A 19,239-nucleotide genomic window follows, 5' to 3' on the forward strand; every position below is an offset into this window, starting at 1 on the left:
GTGTGATCTCTGCTATGACTCACTAGGGAGGGTCAAAGTGGGAGGGAGAAATACATAGAATCCTCTTCACTGAGGAGTGTCCCTCATGGCAGTGAAGGATCATGCTTTGGTCTCTGCTGCTCTAAATATAGCACTTTGCTGCTAGCAGCAGAGTGAAACTGGCTGCGCTTACCTCACTCCCACTGTCCTCTAGATGTTTTTTTCTGGTACAGTAAGAGAAGTACTTCACAGAGATGTATGACAAGGGCATATCCTGAGGAAGGGAGAAGAAGATTGGACGCCTAGGGGAGTGAATGGTGTGGTTGTCATCACAAGGAAATGTGACTGCTGCTGCTTGCAGGACTTGGAAGCAATCCGTGGTGATCTGGTGATTTACAAAACTTTCATACTGAACTGGTTGCACCACTGTTAACTCTAGCAGTAGGGAGTGTCACAAACATAACGGGTTTTCAGGCAAACTAAGCTATATATTGAGAATGGTTGTTTTTTTCACCTTCTTTTTCCTCCTCTCCACTGACACTTGCTTTTCTTTGTTAGGCAGGAATGAATCTGTAAATGCTGAAATATCCAATATTTTTCTCTGCTTTCTAGAAGGTTTGTTATCCTAAGTTACATCAAAACCCTATTGTATTCAGTCGATACACTCCCATTCACTGAGAAAGTCTTGGATATGAATGCTTAACGAGGAGGTAGTTTTTTATAGTTTGCTCGTGGGACTGCTCCCAGTCTTTTCCTGGAGGAAGATGAGCTGCAGTGTTATGATTCAACGTGTTCATGAAATGAAATCTTTGAAATTGTTTGCCAAACGTGGCAAGAGGTGAACACAAATTGAGAGAAGGAAGGATGTGCAAGAGCATGATGAGGAAATGATGATGGTTTTGATTGGGTAATGACACGACTCAATGCCTGATCTATAAATAATTGTGGAAACAACAGAGGAAGCAAGTAGTTTAAGTAGTCATTTGTATATTTGTACAAAGGTGACAGTTAACTGCTAAGACTGTTAGAAGCAGCATGCCCTTCTGTCCCTTAATGCTTTGAGATTCCCTGCAGCCATAATAAAGCAAAGGCAAATTATATATTGAGTGCTGAAGTTCTTTCTCTTGTTGGTACTTCCAGATCTGGGTTTGGTTTGAGGGCAGAACAAACCATAGTACAAGAGCTTTTTGAAAAAATCACTTTCAGTGGTGTGCTTACTAGTGAATGATGTGCAGTTGCTCTTATCTGTTTTCAACTGCCAGAACTTTTAGTGTGACTTTTTCGAACTGGGGATTCTGCTGGCCCATCAATGCTGTGAGATTTTACTGGTTTAATGCTGATGTGTTTGTTGTGGATTAAACTGGATAGGCAGCTCAGCCCCACATAGCTGCCTGCTCACTCTCACGCAGTGGGATGGAGGAGAGAAATGGAGGAGTAAAAGTGAGAAAACACAAGGGTTGAGGTTAAGTAGGTTTAGTAGGTAAAGTAAAAGCCATGTGCACAAGCAAAGCAAGATGAGAAATCCCCTACTATCAGCAGGCAGCTGCTCAGCCATTTCCAGGAGTGCATTTTCCATCATTTGTAACAGTTATTTGGCAACACAAATGCCATAATTCCAAATGTCCCCTGGTTCCTCCTTCTTTTTCCCAGTTTTTATTTCTGAGCATGACACCATATGGTATAGAATATTCCTGTATTCAGCTGGGGTCAGCTGTCACATTTGTGTCCCTTCCCAGCTTCTTGTGCACCCCCAGCCTGCTCACTGGTGGGGCAGTGTGAGAAACAGACACAGCACTGGCACTGTGTAAGCACTGCTCAGCAATAATTAAAACATCAGTGTTACCAGCAGTAGTTTGGTCACAAATCTAAAACATACAACCACAGAGCTACTAGGAGAAATATTTAACTCTATGCCAGCCAAACCACTACAATATTCTGGCCTCAGAGTGTAACCATCGCTCATCCTGGGTGTGCAGTTAAGTTGCTTTACCCTTTGGAAGGGAGCTGTTTGGATGACAGCCTGCAGTGGCATTCAAGAGTCTGGCTAAGCTGATGAATTGGAGGCCAGTTTCTCCATAAAGAAAAAATTCCTCTCTCTTGGAAGGCAAGTGACAAAGACAGAGTGTTCAGCTTCCCCTCCTTCTCCAGCCCAGCCTGACCTTCTGCAGCCCCTCGGTGCCTCTTGTTTTCTTATTTTTATAGAAAATCAATATCCCTTCTGACACAAACAATAGCTCAGGCAAAAGAATAAATGGGGGAAACCTGAGATCTCTGTCCATCACCTCTCACTTTAACTCCCCCAAACTATTTAATTATAAGCATGCTTTGCTCCAGGTGTTTCTGACAGTGAAATTGCTAAATGAGGACCATTTTAACCAAAGATTGGGTGATCAATAACACTCTATAGCAGTAGCTTGTCGGATCAATAGCATTCATTATTTCATGGTTAAGGTAAGTAGCCTCCTTTGCAAGTGGAGGTCATTAATCAGTGCTTACTGGACCTGCAGAAAGGCTTGTGTAGGAGTCTAGTTTGTGTTCAGCCCTGCAGTGTAAAAAGGGTGGTGAAGAGGATGAGATCCCTGAAAGTTTGTTCCAGTAAAGCACTGGCACTGATGCTTATCTATAAGGAACTGAAGAGGTCTCCATGCAATAGGATGCTTTTAAGTACTGTTAATGTGATCTGGAATCTTGACAATGCTTTTTCCTTTCTCAGGCACCTTTCCTCTGAGGATGCTAAAACCCTTATGAAGCAGTCACTTGGTCCTCACATCTGCAGCTTATGAGGACTGTTAATCCAAGCTATCAAAAGGGAAAGCAGACACGCTAAGAGATTGGCCCAGGGTCATACAGTGAGTTGGTAGGAAAGCTAGGAATGAAACAATTCATTCATGGTTTTCAGTCCTTGGCCTTAATTGCCATGGTGTATATGTGGGAGGGTGAAAGAATGGCCAAGCTTTGTAATGGGTTAATTTGGAACTTGATATTAACTTAAATACCGAAATGTGAGAATGATATACAATTTGTTCATCTTAGAATGATGAAGATGCAGAGTTTGTATATATCCAGCATGATGAGTTGACTTGGCTGTGCTTTAGGATGCCTTTTCTAAGAGCAACAATAAGGTCACAGAATGGGGTTTTTATTGTGTGCCTGCAGTTCTTTGGGGTGACATATTTTGTGGTCCCTCATTATTCAGCCTTTTGAACCAAGGGGTTTCCAGTTCATACTGCTGTCTAGGATGATTGAGTTTCCCTGGAGAAGAGGGATCCAGAGACACTTTCAAACAGCATGCCTAGAAGGGATATTGATTCTAGTGCTGAGGTACACCACACGTTTGCATCTAAGATCTTAGTGCTACAGGAGTAGGCAATAAGTAGTTTCTGCTTGTCCTGGTGTGTCTTGGCTAAATTGGAGGAAGTACGGCCTGAAGTGTCCAAGGCTTGATTTAATATCAGCATTAAAGCCATCAGATGCTTGATATTGACGTGAGCGTATACTTCTGCTACATACGTTCATCCAGCTCTACAGTCAATTAATGGCTTTCTTCCCATTAATTATTAGCTTTATTCTTTTGTTCAAGAATTAAGAGTCTCCCCTAACTGCTTCAGTAAATGCAAAGCGTGCTATAATAAGGTTGCATTCAGCAGCAGCAAGTCGTGCTGTACTAAGGTATTTAGCTGAAGAGTTGTAAATGTACCAGCTGCTCTTCACCCTAAACAGAATAAAAGTTGCTGTTGAAGGAAGGGTTTGTCTATCAGTGTAACATTTTTGAGAAAAAGGAATCTGAAGTAGAGAACTTCAGAGGGTTTTCAGTAGCTGTTAAGTGACCCAAGGACAGAGTTTTTAACTGCACTTAATTTCCTGGTGAGTATTCCAGACAATGTCATAGTTAGGTTATTAATTCCAGTACCCGAGGCAAATGCCATTGTATTAATTACTTTTTGATAACTTAGAACAAACTGGATACAGGATTCTACTCTTTCTCAAGTGATGCAGCATTGCTAGGTTATAACAGAAAGCAGTTAACGTAGAGCGAGTCATGTATCTGAAATGCAATTTTCTGAGACGTGTAAAGTGTTTTGGTCTTGGAGAAGCTAGTAGAATGTAGTAAAGTCGATTTTGTTTTGTGCCTGCTGCAGTTGTAACCATGTGGTTTTTTGTTTTGTTTTTTTTGTTCCAGTGAAACCAGCAGTGTATGCAGCAGCAGTGATACTGGCCTGTTTACCAATGATGAGGGCCGCCAAGGTAACAACTGTCTTGTGGTTTTCCTTCTGTGCTGCTGGGGAATTTTTCTTCCTTTCTTTACAAGTACAAAGAAAGGTCTGTGTTTAAAGAGGGACAAAGAGGGAAGTGTGGAAGAAAATCCAGTGACAGGGAGGGGATAGAAGTTAAGAAAAGAGATGAGAGCTGCAAAAATGTGATTTTGATAACAGTACACTCTTCCTGCTGAAATATTTTGTATATCAGATCCACAATATTTGCAATATAAGAAGCTATTATTATGGAAAGGCACAGAAATACAAGGGGAATTTGAGAGCTCTCCATAATGAAAGAACACAGTTTATGATTTGTTTCTATAGGTATCTTAATTGTTGTCTACACACCATTAGTGCCTGAATCTGTTAGTTGTTTTCTCTTTGGGTAGGAAGAGATGTGGAAAAAAAAATTACTTTATACTGATAAGTCACCTAATTGTGCTAAGAAGATGACAGTAATACATGATTGGTTTTATTTCTTTAAATACATGTACTTCCCTTGCCCTTGTGTGCAGTAGTTGAACCTAGAATTTTCAATGTCTGTCATAGAAATTATTTCTTAGGAGTTTTGAGTGTGAAGTGTAATCTGGTTTTATTTATCAGTGACAGCACAGTGTCCAGTTTATGGAGATATGGCAGAAATAAGTATGAAATACATTTTAGTAGGCATATAGGCACTCAGGACTATATTTGGAGCATGTGGACTGTGACCCTAGAGACCTGCAATTCTGTGCGCTCAGATTCTGTCACATTTACCAAGCTAAGATTTGGATGAAATCTCTTCTGGGAATATACACGTGCTAAGGAAAGTAGCATCAGTAGCTCAGCAGAAATGCTGCTTCCACTATCTTGTTACTGTCCCGGGTATCTGTGAGTGAGGCAACACAATGACAGCAAATATGCTTACATGTTTTCTGATGATATTTTAGGCTGTAGGGTCAATCTGATCTCCATGGGTATAATTAGGGATTTCAAATATCAGCTTTGACCTTTGCTGAAAAATAACTGTTTCCAGTCTCTGGTTCTTCAAAAGCAACAGAAAAGTAAAATTTTTTGTCTTCTCTTTTTACTGATGACTGTTCAGGGGGGAGCTAAAATCAGTGAGCGCTTGTATATCAGTTGATAAAGCAGAGTGGTGACTGAAGTATTTTACTTCATCACCCAAGGCAAGATTGATGTAGACCAGATACTCTCTATATATACTTGTCTGTATGCTTGCTCTATATACTTGCCTGGTTTTATACCCTGTTTTAGACATTAACTTTTGGCTGCTACTAGAACTAGTACTCAATATACAAGAACATGTAGAAATGCAACTTAGATAAATTAATGAAATCCAATTACAGCCTTACCTGTCTAGGTACTAGGAGAGATTTGACATCTTAGTCTTCAGGTCTCTGTCTATTCAAACATTTTATACTGTAATAGCTTTCTGGCCAAGATATGTTAACCGTTAGGTTAAAAAGGTTAAAAAATATAAAATATTCTTGCACTTTCAGACTAAATAAGAAATATCTCTTTCCTTTTTTTTTTTTTTAATTTGGAGTATTTCTATTTATAAAGTAAATAAAAAAACAACAGCTCTGTATGGTCAGTGAGATGGGGAGAGCACAAAATTATTTTTGTCTCAGATCATCTTCTTAGAAATAGTTTTCTTGTACAATTCCAAACTGAATAATGGGGAATTTAAGTTAGCAGCATACTTAAATTAATGTATTTTTTTCCCTTCCTTCTTTTGAAGTTACATCATGTAATATTTTTGCTATTGCTAATTAAATGAGTTATCTTTGCAATTACACATACCAGCACACTTCTATGAACAGAGAATGGTCCTAGTTTATAATTTGATTGTAGGGTGAGTTTTTCTGTTTTGTATTTGTTACATGCATTGGGATCTCTCACAGTGAAAACACTGCATATGATCGTGATTGTTAAAGTTTGTCTCATGAAATACGAAAGTAGTGATTTGAGATATGACACTGCACTATGCTCATAGACCCAAAACTGTAAGGGATAGTTTAGCACAAATTATGACCACTCAGAAGAACTATGCAACATTACTTAATTTTAATTTACCAGGAGGTGCAGAAGGATGTTTATATTTTAAGATATAAGTGGTAGGTCAACTGATATATCACAGAAATAAAAAGCAATGTCAGAGCTTTGGGCTGAAATGCTCTGTCTGTCCTGCCTGTTGTGGATTGGAGTTGGTTTTGTGTGTTGCTGCTTCTGTTATGTGCAAGATTGCAGCATTTGTACTAAGATGAGATTTTCTTACTTTCTTGTTTTTAGTATGTGTGTGTGGTTTTTTCCTTTCTCTTTTTTTTTTTTTTTTTTTTTTTTTTTTTTTTTTTTTTTTTTTTTTTTTTTTTTTTTTTTTTTTTTTTTTTTTTTTTTTTTTTTTTTTTTTTTTTTTTTTTTTTTTTTTTTTTTTTTTTTTTTTTTTTTTTTTTTTTTTTTTTTTTTTTTTTTTTTTTGACAAGATGTGTGGGCAGGCATAATAGACTTTGGTCAGGAGTAATGTAACTTGGTGAGGAAAGGAGAGTAAGTGGGGATGCCTGAGCTGAAACTTAATGGTAGGTAAATGAGAGTTTTCCCCAAGTCAGTTGTGTTAGTTTTTTAAGGCAAGATGAAGGACCTTTCAATTACATGGGACTGTTAGTGGGCTACTCAAAAGCTACATATGTCAGGTTTTTTGCCTTTCCTCCTGCTTTTTTACATACACTGCTCATGGGCTACCACTCTCGGGGAGTTTCTGGCCTGACAGATTTACTATGAATGGTGTCTGATGCTGTTCATTTTTAGACTGCAGCTGCGTTAATTAGTGACACAGCTTTGTGGAGACTTTTGTCGTGACTTCTGTTGCTGCTGCTTCCGTTTTGCAGAGCGTTTGTAGTTCTGACAGATTCTAAGAAATTTTGATTGAGAAGAACTCACAGCATGGTTAGTGCTTACACTCAGAGTGACCATTTCTGATAGTTATGTGTTTTTCTCTTAGCTTCTGTCTTAGGAGAGTAGGGGTCTTTCTCATCAGTGAGTATGCTCCTTTTGCTTACTCTGTGAGCCTGGTCTTTTCCTCTTGTGAAATCTCTCCTGTGACCGCCTATAGCGTGTGCCAAATGATTGGCCTCTACCACTGTCACAGTAATTACTTCAGAGAAAGAGTTCTGCATAAGACATCACACAACACTGAACTAAGGTTGATGAGATGCAGTAGCAACAGAGTGCTAAAGCTGCCCTAGGCAGGTCTATAAAGAGGACTTTGTTCTATAGGGAAATTCTGTAGACTGATGAGTTGGATAGTTTAAAGCATTTAGAGAGGCCCCATAGTTACTGAGTATCATTGAAACAGAATACAAATATGAGGCACTTCAGGAAGGAATTCCTAATGAGACTTCAGCTGTTTCACATCCAAATATTCCTACTTGTAATATTTTGAGGGATTGTCATAGGGCACGTTGATGTTTTTTGTGGCTAATTCCATCCTGTTTCTTTAGGAGATGATGAGCAAAGTGATTGGTTTTATGAAGGAGAATGTGTTCCAGGATTCACTGTCCCCAACCTTCTTCCTAAGTGGGGTGCTGATCACCGATCTGAAGTGGAGAGGATTGACTCAGGCCTGGACAAGCTCTCAGTTTCCACGTTCCTTTTGCCCTCACGGCCAGCTCAGAGAGGTGAGATCCATCAGGAATGCCATGTGTTTGAGAACTTCTTCTATGATGGGAGGAGTAGGTTCCATTTGTAGGTGTTACTTGTAAACTGGTACTGGTGATCTGGTTTGGGTTTTTTTCATGATCCAGTTAAAAAAACCTGCACTATTGGAGAGTTTACTGTAATACTCCTACCAGCTGCCCACATTCTTGAGTCTTCTTTTTTAAAAAATAAGGATTTTATTTGATTTGTGGATAAATTGGCAAATCTACACCTTTGAGACTGAAAAACAATAAGCGGAGGATTTGATTACTGAACTAATGATTTTTCCTGGTGTTTTTGTCAGGAAGAATCTTCTGTGTTCATTGCTCAGTTTTTCTGGGTTTGCTTTTCAGGATTTCATGCTCGCCTGAATCGCCTTCCAGGAGCTGCCGCCCGATGTCTCCGAAAAGGTCGGAGGAGGCTTGTTGGCAAGGTATGCCATTTTAAAGATGATAATTTTGTATTTCCAATACTGATCAGTCTTGAAGTACTATTCTAAGGTATCATGGAAATTGTCTTCTGCAGAAAGTGGCCCTGTAAATTTTTTGTTTTGTGTATTGTTTGATTTGTTTAACTGCTTTGACTGTCAGAAATTGATTGAGTGACTAAGTGGATTTTAAGGCATGTTTGGGGTGACAAAGACAGTTGATCAGCACTGAAACGAGTATGAAAGGAGGCCTGAAGGTGAATGACAGAGTAAATAACAAGAACATTTAGATAGAAGGTAGGGGGAAATGGTGATAGCATGAGACTTGTGCATGCTCATCTGAGACTACAAAAGCAGAGAGGTGGCTCAAAGGTGAAGGAAGGCCAAATTTTAGATAGGGAAGCTGACTAATATTAATAGCAGCAAAGGAAGGTGGTTTTAGTGGTTGCATTTTTAGTGGGGTGACAGAAGAATAAAAGGGTATATGCAGTAATGCAGACAAAGCTACCTAAAGCCACTGACTAGTGTTATTATATGTAGGGCAACCAACATACAAAATATTTTTATAAAGGAATAAACAATACAGGTGTCTGTTTAAAAGGAGGGATACACTTGTTTGGGTCTGCATCATGGAGCATTGACTACTGTGTTTTGTTGTAAAGAAGTTTCTGAGAAGGAAGGTGTTGGCTGTGTTTGGCTTGTCTCTTATTGCAATAGCTCTGTGCTTTTGAAAATATTGGCATAAGTTCTGAGCTGAGTGGCCACAGAATCTGCTAGCAAGGTGTGTTAGAGGGGCCCAGGGTCTAGAGGAGCGTGACAGTTGCCTTCAGTTCAGTTATACTTGGAAGATCCTTGTTTGCCCCTTCTTGCTTCCCCTCACCTTGCTTAGTTGTAACCAGCGTTTAAAATGCGAATCCTCAGCTGGCAAGAGACTGGTTTTGGGTAGGGTTCCTCAGGCCACCTGCAAGTGGCTGGGCCTGGCGGCACACCTCTAATGATCCAAATGAGAAGGATAATATTTACTTGTTTAATTCATCTTCATCACCTTAAAGGGATCTTTGTCATTTGCAGCGGAGGTCACTGCTCCCCCTTCCCCATCTCTCGAAATTGTAATCATAAATAATGAGTTTCATTCAGAGCTCCCCGCCAGCGAGCTGCTAATTACCAAAAGTACGGCTTGTAATTTACACAGTAATAAACCGTAAATTTAAACATTATGGCACTTTAAGTTAATAATTTTCCTGCTGTAACAAATAGCCCATCTTTCACCCCTGCCGCTATGACTGCCACCAAACTTTGAGTGTGTTTTGCCTATGTACCTGGCACAAATGAACCATACCTGTGAAAGACTTTTACCCTCACCTTCAGCCCCTTGCCGCAAAGTATGCTTCCTTCTTGAAGGGAGGTGCTATGCAGATATGAACAGCTGGTGCTTCAGGCTGTGTGTGTACGTGTATGCCCGCATCAAGCACATACACAGGGCAGCGTCTCACAGGAAGCAACATGCTCCTGGAGCAAGTCCTTTCTTCTAGGATCTACCTCTTTTTAGCTGCTAGAGGTCCTGCTGCTGAATCGCTGCTTTCAGAAAGGGCAAAAGCTTCGTGCTTTTGCTCCTTATTTTATTTATCTGTGCTTGGTGAATCCTTGCTGTTAGTGGAAAAGTGTAGTGTCCCATCACTCAGCCTGTTTCTGGCCCAGCTGATCCTGACTGCCTGGAAAGAAGCACTTCTGAGCCATTTTTCCTGCTCTTAACTGCATCATTGTGCTGCATATTTTGTACTAGTCCAGTCCTTTCTGTGCTCCTGTGTGAGCAAATATCATCCCTAAAATAACGAAAACCAAGCCTCACAAATAAAACTAAATGATTTTCTGTGATTCTAATTAGTTAAATTGGCTCAGCTTAGGTTCTAAAAGGAAAGAGTGAATGTGTTTAGCTAAGAGTGGGCTGGTAAGGAAAGGATGTGACCCAGGGCGGTAAGATCTGTTCTTAGAGTCAGCAGCAAGCTATTATGTCTGCTCACTGAGAGAGTTTGCAATCTTTACCTGTCTTTGTGTTTCAGGAGACCTCCATGAGCAATCTGGGCACCGAGAGGCTAGGTCATATTGTTAGCGATCCGCGCCAGAAAGAGTAAGGCCATTAACAGCTGTTGTACAGGGGACCTTTGGGAGGGGACGAAGAACTATAGGGTCCCCTTCCCTCCTGGGGCTGAAGGGAATGAAGAGCTGGGTAGTAACTTAAGCATAACCTATGGAATGGGAGAGAGTACTCTACTGATGGCTTCTCTGTTTTCTTACTTGAAATTGCTGCCCCAGTGTGTGGACACTGCTCAAATATCCTTTTGTTTACAGCCAGCTTTTTCTTTCCTCCTCACTTATAATGTGCCATAACTGCAGATCTTTTGCATGGTAAGAGGAGACTAAGCCCTATATGTTAGTTTTTTTTTTTAAAGCTTTGGTGTGGATTCACACTATGGGTGCATACCCAGATTGGAGAAATCATGCTGACAAGGCAGCCATGAAATTGCTTTCTCTTTCTTTGTTGTTCTGTCTCCTTCCCCAGTTAGTGTATTTAAATTGTAGTCAGCACTGGAAATAGTCATGGTGCCTATCCCTTGATATCCCTGTAATGCTACCCTTGCTGGGAAATGGGTGGGTAAGGATGGTACCTCCTGACTGCAGTGCCATGGGTTCAGCCTTCACCAGCTGTTGATATCTAGGTTTCTTCCTTGGATTTGAAATTTCTTTTTTTCAGTATGAGTCCTGATGATGTTTAATCTTTTTCCTTCTCCCTCCATCTTTGTTCTTCCCTTCCCCTTCTCTTCTTATCCCCAACCCTCCTTTTTTTTCCCCCCATGTTTGTTCACTGGCATTGCTCCCACCTGTCCTTTCGACACTGCCCTCCTTCCAGTTTTTGGTTACCATCCATGGGGAAGAGAGATCGCAACCAGGTAAGCTGACTCTGCTCTTCCTTTTTTATTTTCTTGGTTTCCTTCTCTCTAGAAAGATAACTGTGCTGGCTTCTGATTTCCCGCACGTTGTGGCCTGTGCACATGAGGTAAGGCAGCCCTGTCCATTTTCATTTTGTTAACTGATGTGTCTTCTGGGCTTTGAACACAACCCATTTCTCAGGCATTATACTGTCTATTTAAACTGAACTCCTTCTGTTTATCTCCCTGTTTTAGGTCAGTGTAGGCCTTCCTCTCTGACAGTAAGTGGGAGGAAAAATGCTTTCTGACAGGAGGAGCTTTGGCCTCTCAAAATTCCATAAGAATTGGCACATTTTTCTTTTTTTAAATGCTTTGTTTTGCCTTTTTTGGCTCAGGCTTCTACTTGATAGTCTTATCAACAGAGAAGGGAAAAAATGGTAAGCTTAAATGGTGCAGTTAAATAGCAGCTGTAACAGGAAAATGTAAGAGGTGATAAGCAAGAAAAATAGGCATTCTTGTAACTGAAACTCTTGTGTATGCACTTTTACATTCTCCAGTAAGTCTTTCTTAGCTTCAGTGCTAGGAGGCCTTTTTACTTAAGATATAAGAGCTCGGGTTCTTAATAGGAGAAAGCAAAAAGGATCTTCACTTTGAGCAGCCGTTTTGTAACAGTGTTCCTGGCCATGCACGCTCCTTTCTATTCCTCTGCAAGTTGTTTTATGGTTGGTGAGCAGTAGGACTGAAATCTGTTTTCCTGTTCAGGTGACTACAAATACATATATGGCAAGAAATAATTTTCAGGCCTTTGTGCAGCTGTGTATTGTCCATTAACAGGAACATTTCACATGCTGCTTTTATATTGCTAAAGATAAGAATGATTACTATGTAGAGCTTTAAAATGACCAAAATAAATTACTTTTGTTTTTCTTAAATGAACTTGAATCAACTACAGAGCATTCCTGTCGATTCTCCCCCTGCTGTGCAGTGGCAATGTTACTTCACTGGCAGTAAACTAACAGTCCCACTTAAGGAGGAGCTCCCTGATGACAGCAGCTTTGTGATACATCTTGTTTCTCAGAAAGGTTTAGGGTAAAGGCCTAGTACTGAGTTCTGGAGTCGCAGATAGCTTGTATGATGAGTTCTGCTGCAGCTGTAGATTGTTCGTTTGTTCTTATTTAAGAATACATCATTATCCTAGTAATACAAGAAAAGTGTTCTGGAGATTGGTATAGCACTTAGAGAACCAGATGGAAATGCATTTCCTGCTTGAGGTGTGAATTATAAAGAGGAGATGCTGAATAGAAGTGTAATGCAGATACCCCAGAGAAACTTCCAGTTTAAACCTTCTATTTACATATTGAGCAAAGTTTGCTCTATGCATTGATTGACCAGATTATTCCATTCTGTCCTGACTGTTGTATCTTTTACAACAAGCTATCTTGTGCAGATGTGATGCCTTCAGGATTTGTCTAGTGTGTGTCTAGCAAAGGATCTTAGATTAGCCTGATTAGCAGTATTTCAGGTTTTAAGCAGTTTGCAAAGGCAGCTTGTGAGGTCGGTTGGGAGTGGAAGGGGCAGCTCACTTGCTGTGGAATGAATTGGGAGCTATTTGTGAACTGAACCTGGTGGACCTGAGTCTTCTAGAGGTCTGTTCCAGTGATACATACAACCGTAGAGATTATGGGAACTGCTCTGTGGGAAGTTCTGTGCTTGCACCATTCATAACAGTGACTTTTCTTTCTACAATGTGAAGGTAGACAAGAAGCTCTCTGAAAGAGAAGCAAACATTTTGCTCAAGGCGTGCAGCAGTAGAGCACTTATGCTCTTAGCCAGCATTTTTAATAAAGTGAGTTGAAAGAGGAGTGTGCTAAGGCTGTCTGTTGTGAGATTTTCTGTTGCCCCCTTTGTGTTAGCCTTTTGTCAGAAGTGAGAGTCTGTTCTCATCTAGTTTCACCCCTTGAGGTGTTGGAAAGGTCTCCTTTGTATGAACAACTATAGGGAATAGATCTGAGCAGCTGTATCTGGAGACTATTTCTTTTAACACTTTGCCTAAATAAAATCTCTTGACTTTCCAGTTCAATCCATTATCTCCTCTGTACTCTCTGGATGTGCTTGCTGATGCTTCCCACCGAAGATGCTCACCAGCACACTGCACTGCCAGGTAACTCCCTTGCTCTGCTCTGTTGTCTCACTTCCCTCTCGTAGGTGTTTCTCAGTAGTACTGTGTGGTCTTGTGGTGCGTTGACCTTGGCTGAACGCCAGGTGCCCACCCAGCTGCTCTATCACTCCCCTTCCCAGCTGGACAGGGGAGAGGCTAAGCTTGGAAAACAACTCGTGGGTTGGGATAATGCAGTTTATTTAAAGCAAAAGCAAAGTGGAAGCTTGTGCGTGCAAAAGCGAAGCGAAGTGGAAGACGGCACGGTGTATTCTCTACTTCCCACGGGCAGCGATGGTCGGCCACTCCCGAGCAGCAGAGCTTCAGCACATGTGATGGTTCCTCAGCAGGCAACCACTGGAGACAATGAATGCCTGCCTTCCTGCTCCTTGCCTTAGCTTTTTTATCTGACATCATATGGTCTGGAATATCCCTTTGGTCACCTTGGGTTAGCTGACTAACTTGTGTCCCCTCCCAGTGTCTTTCCCTCGATTGAGAAAGGAACATTACAGTGCTGATGCTGTGCTCAGCAGTAGTCAAAACACCAGTGTGTTATTAACACCCTTCTAGCCACCAGTGCAAAGCACAGCACTGTGAGGACCACTGTGGGGAAATGAACTCCAGCTCAGCCAGACCCAATACAGGTCTGAACAATACTCATGGACCTTACTGTAAGTTAACATGCTTTTCCTGTGTTCAAACTTAGCATAAAACCTACTGATGCAGTTTATTTGAGAGTCTCAGTAACCTAAGTGCTTATAGTATATGAAACAGTGTATGACAGACAGGCAGGTTATTTAAAAACAACTGTAATCTGTTCTGGAATGTGCAGTGAGTTGCTGCAAGTCTGCTGTATAGGTACAAATGGGCATATATCATTGTCCACTATTAGAATCGGAAGAAGATGAAAGGGAAAGTGCTGACAAGCTCAGGTGGGTGACATGCTGAGGTGTTTTGGTATCCTGAGTGTCTAAAATAGACTCTCTGAGCAGATTCAGAACTCACCTGAGGTGACCTCTAATGGCTTGATATCTCTCTCTCTTGCTATAGCTGAAATTTAGATCTGGTCTGGCCAAAGATATTTGAGTCTGCATAGTTGGGGCTAATATACTATTCAGACACCTTCTGCTGACTAATCCTAAATTAAATTCATGTGTTGGCCTTAGAGGTGACTCCTGTTCTTGTGCTGCAGGTGACTATCTAAAGGTAAGGTGCCCTTGAGCTCTTTCCTCATGCACATAGACAAAGCCTTGCTTTGGGCACAGTTCTGCATATGTGCTTGTACGAGGGACCAAAACTGAAAGAAACGTCTGGACTTTCAGCTTCATGGCTTTCTTTTCTTGTTAATTAGCAAATAGAGCATGAAAAATGTACTAAGGTTGTATGTGTCTGAACGGAAGCTTGGCACCCACCCAACAAAGCCTCTCCTCCCACTGGCTTCTGCAGGGAATTTTGCGATGTCGCACCATGACCTCATGCTGCTGTAGCCAGCATGTTAAAGCTGGAAAGGGGGAGGGAGGAAGAAATCAACTCTTAAATGTTCCACTGGACAAGAATAAAAAGAATTCAGAAGATTGTGCATCAGCAAATTGGTTCTTTTCTGTGCTTTTACCCCAGTCTGGGGATGTTTTCTGCCTGTGAAGCAAGAAAATTGATTGGTTCTTCATTTTCAGCTAGCGTTACCTTTCTTGTGCCTCCAGTGTTTTACTTGGGGCTCTATAGGAGTTTGTCTTCCAGAAAGGAGAGCTGGACAAATCCTGCTTGCAAATTCAAACTGGGCAAAATCTCTACCTTTAGGATGATTACTGAAGACCCTTTTCAAATCCAGTCTGTTTCCAAAGGGATTTCTAAACCTAGCTACTATTTTAGTGTGAAATGTGCTCAAGAACCTTTATAGGTGAAAGAAATAGGAAAAGAATGAATGTATTTTGTGGCCCCATGTATATGACAAAGATTGAACTCTTTGGTACAAGGTGCTTTCTTTATGTAAAGATGCTGCTAAGGGCACAGAAGGAAATGGTTCCTTCACAGAAATGTTTCCTTGACAGTAGTTTTTCTTTAGGTGCTTTATACGGCAAGCCTACTACTTAGTAGTCCATTTCCTTACGGGAGGTTCAGGTGATCTCTAAGCTCTGTTTAACTGTTGCCCCAGTTAACATCTCCCTCTTTTGCCACGGACGGAATCCGTTTCAGTAGTTTGTGCTTTAGGAAGCTCAAACAGCTTGCACCGCATCCTGGAGAAACTATACTCAGAAATTTGTCAGAATGGGATGTATTTGTGTGGGAAGCCAATCCCCTGAAATAATATGAAATGCATTAGAGAAGAAATTGTCTTGCTGTTGTGGATATCCAGTATCTTCAACCTGATGCCCACTATGCCGTGCAAAATTGCCTCTCTCTGGTTAGCTTCTGCTATCACCGAGTGTGTCCAAAGGAACATACCCAGATGGAGTCTTTCTCTGCCGTGGAAATGTTTTCTTTGTTTCAAGGGTGGATTTTGGTGCAGTTTGTCTGGGGGACTGGTACCCCAGTGCTTTGTTTAAGTAGAGCTGAAGGCCAGAATACAGAGCCCAGTTGGGGGTGTTCAAGAAAGGCTTGCCAGTGTCAAGGAGGAGGTTCTATGTGGAGGGTTCCATGGGAAGTCTTATTTGAAAGGCTGTATAAATTGTACACTACCAAGATTACCTTTCTTGATTTATGTCTGTGATGAGAAGAGATTTCATTCAAAGTGTATGCACAGCACTGGGAATTTCACACCCATCATTAGAAGCTGTTTTGTGTGTGTGGTGACTGTTATCATTAGTGGTATAATTTTATTTTGTGAAGCAAGGAGAGTTTCCGGCTTTCTTGCAGTCCTCCCAAGGGATGGCTGGTGTATTAATTTGCTGTATTGCCTCCTGGCTGTTCCCAGACTGTTTTTCCTCTTCATCATGGAATTTTTAATGGCCCTGCTGCCTCTCGGGAGGCATGCAAGGAAGAGTACCTCAGGGATGTCTTCTTTTTTTCACATGCCTATAATTACTCTCCTTTAAGAGCACAAAGCATTTGCTAATCATGTCTTGTCTGTTAAGGTTTTGACTTCATGATGCAGGCTGTTAAAAGCGAGCAAGTAGAGACTTACATGCGCAAATGATCCTTTCCCTCCTTCCCCTCTGCCCGTTTGCCTCTCTGGGAGAAAGAGTGGTCTGAAAAGAATTTTCTTCTCGAACTCCTACTTAAGAGGGTTTTGTATAGGCTGAAGTTGAGTATCTAATTAGATTTTGGTTATTCAGTGGTTCCGTTGGTGGGAAGATATTATAGGTTGTTGGTTGATGGAATGTTATTGCCTTGAGGCAGGGTAAGAGTTTCAGAAGAGCCTAGAACCAATAGTCCCTTCAGTTTGAGCCTGAATGGCAGGCAGAATAAGAAAGGAAGGTAGAAGATAAATTGTTCCTAATGCCATTTATATTTGGCTAGCCTTGAAAATAGGATTATGGGTGAAAAATGCAATTAAATGTTCCCACTGAAGGTCATAGGACCTTGGATGGCAGGTAGATGTTGGAGATTTGAAGAACTGTATTAGACATTTGAACACTAGAGACAATGAAAATTGTTTTGCATGTACTCTCAGTTAATATTAACTGTAAATCTAGAGTTTAATTTGATTTAGAAGTAAATCTGTTATCTTGCCTTGAATAAGGGATTTAAAGATGCAGAGGGATGAGTGATCTTCTCATAAACTGCCAGTTGCCCTACACCCTGGGTTTAGTGTTGCTGTTAAATTGAACAGACTTGAACATCTCAAATTCTAGTTCCAGCTCTAGAAATACGCTCGTGAAAGTAACTCTTGATCTGTCGCTTCTGTATCTGTGCAGAGATCCTGCTGTTTCTGCCTCTTACCCAAGCATGTGGAAATACAGGGATTGCCTGCAATGTCAAGGCCTTTCTGAGACAGCTGAAGGAGTGAAAAAGTGTTCACAATTTCATACTTTCCCACTTGACCAGGAGATATCCAGTTCATTCCATGGAACCTATCCACACATCTTTATCTTTCTTTTCGTTAAGGAATATGCTTTGTGTAAAAATGTCTGCATCAACTGGTTTAGGCATCTTTCTATTTTTTTTTAACTCCTTTTCCATTTAGCTGGAGCACTTTCATGTCTTCCTTTGCTAAAGCCTGCCTAATATTCCAATTAGGGATATAACTGAATTCTTCTGACAGGCATGCAATGAACAACAGCTATCAACCTAGTGTCACATGCGGTTGTCTGAGGCCTAATGCTCCCATTTTGGTGAATCCTAATTCTCTGGAGTGAAAAATAAATTCCCCTTGGCTTCAGAAATTGTTTTACTTACTATTTCAAATCTATGTACTCAGCAGGTCTGGCAAATAGTAGGAGTCTTTCTGGCACAGATATTGTGTGATTCAGTGTGAAAATAGAGAATATAATATATGAGATCAAATAATCTCTGCTTAGAATGCTTACATGGAAGACAAGAAGAAAATGTGTTCACTTGCATTTGCCACACACTAGCTTTTAGAGTTGGAATTGCCACATCATTGCAGTGCTTACTTGGGGAACAGACTGCTGCTGTTCAAGACCTGTAAGATTTGTGTGATTTAAGAAGTAAGCAGATCTTTTAGTGATTTTGGAATACGAAAATGTGCTCTAGAAGCTTTCCCTAGGCACTGCAGGGCATAGGAGGCTGCTGAGCACAGGGAATATCTACAGTGAGATGTGATGGCAAGAACCACTTGCATACAAAGCTCCCATGGGTGAGCAACTTGTATGGATTTACACGTGTTATGTGCAGATCAGACTTTGGTGCCCAGCTGGCTCTGTAGTCAAAGAGGAGGAAAAATTCTGCTTTTACTATTAATTTTGTGAAGCCACCATCAACAGCCTCAGGTAACACCTGAGGGCTTAGAGAAAGAGCTTGTGTTTGCTGGGAATATAGCATCACAACAGCAACAACTGAGTTGTTGGGAGTTTTAGTAGCAGTATTCTTGTTAAAAGGCAGTTTGTATTAATATTCACTTTAACATGGGGATAACATCCCTTGTTTGTGTAATAGTAGACTAATGTCTGCCTCCCACCTTTACTACAAAGTCCATATGCTTTGCTTCATCTAAGGATTGGGTTAGAACAAAGAGTCTAAGCAGACAAACTGAATGATGTGAGATTGAAGCAAGAGGCATACACCCACAAGTGTGCAATGTGCCTCTTGCCTCCAAGAAGGCCACAGACTGCCACATTTAGTTTGGTAGAGCCTTTTCAGAGGCCTTCTTTTGGGAGATCAAGGTGGTTTTTACTCTGGACTTTGAATGGACATCACACTACAATTTAGACTTCACAGATAATGAAGGTTTCAGGGGCCTGATACTGTTCGGTAAAGTTTTTTGTGGTCTGGTGTCTGCTTGTGCTCTGTATTGTCTTCACAGACTGTATTGCCAATCCTAATTTTCTGTTGAAATCCTGTGGTAGATGTAAAATAGTGGGAAGTTCCAGCACATGGTGACCTTGAATTGTAGAAGTGAGATAGGAGTCCTGTGTATGCAGCTACCTTTAATTTAAAAAAAAATATAAATAAAGCCGTAGAATAAATATGTGGAAAAGAAAAGAAAGGAAGCATTACTTCAGACACATTAGAGACTACCATGAATTTCAGCTTTCTGTGTAGCAAAGCCTGTTTTTTCTCCAGCGTGACCTGCATGCAGAATTGGATACTATAAGTACTATGTTAAAAACAAGAGATAAATCCATATTTCCTGAATAATTCCTTTAGCTTGTGATTACAAAAAATATTATCACTGTCAAAAAG

At 40.8% G+C, this 19,239-nt stretch overlaps 1 protein-coding gene across 8 annotated transcripts in view; it reads left to right on the forward strand.

Annotated features, from left to right (window-relative positions):
* Positions 1 to 19,239, forward strand: part of GPATCH2L (G-patch domain containing 2 like) — a 35,188-nt gene that overhangs the window by 3,588 nt on the left and 12,361 nt on the right. For 5 of the 8 annotated variants that reach the window (XM_027880829.1, XM_027880825.1, XM_027880826.1 and 2 more), the window contains 6 exons: positions 4,160 to 4,224; positions 7,733 to 7,909; positions 8,282 to 8,361; positions 10,416 to 10,483; positions 11,356 to 11,410; positions 13,358 to 13,443. In XM_027880829.1, coding sequence (XP_027736630.1) covers positions 4,160 to 4,224; positions 7,733 to 7,909; positions 8,282 to 8,361; positions 10,416 to 10,483; positions 11,356 to 11,410; positions 13,358 to 13,443 — 531 coding nt within the window. Of the gene's footprint in view, positions 1 to 4,159; positions 4,225 to 7,732; positions 7,910 to 8,281; positions 8,362 to 10,415; positions 10,484 to 11,263; positions 11,304 to 11,355; positions 11,411 to 13,357; positions 13,444 to 19,239 lie in introns of all 8 variants that reach the window. The other 3 variants (XM_027880831.1, XM_027880830.1, XM_027880828.1) reach the window with 2 other exon arrangements.

The sequence above is a fragment of the Empidonax traillii genome, unplaced genomic scaffold (genome assembly GCF_003031625.1).
Source record: "Empidonax traillii isolate 1590-97213 ecotype Southwest subspecies unplaced genomic scaffold, ASM303162v1 scaffold74:size2480735, whole genome shotgun sequence".
Classification (NCBI taxonomy): Eukaryota; Metazoa; Chordata; class Aves; order Passeriformes; family Tyrannidae; genus Empidonax; species Empidonax traillii.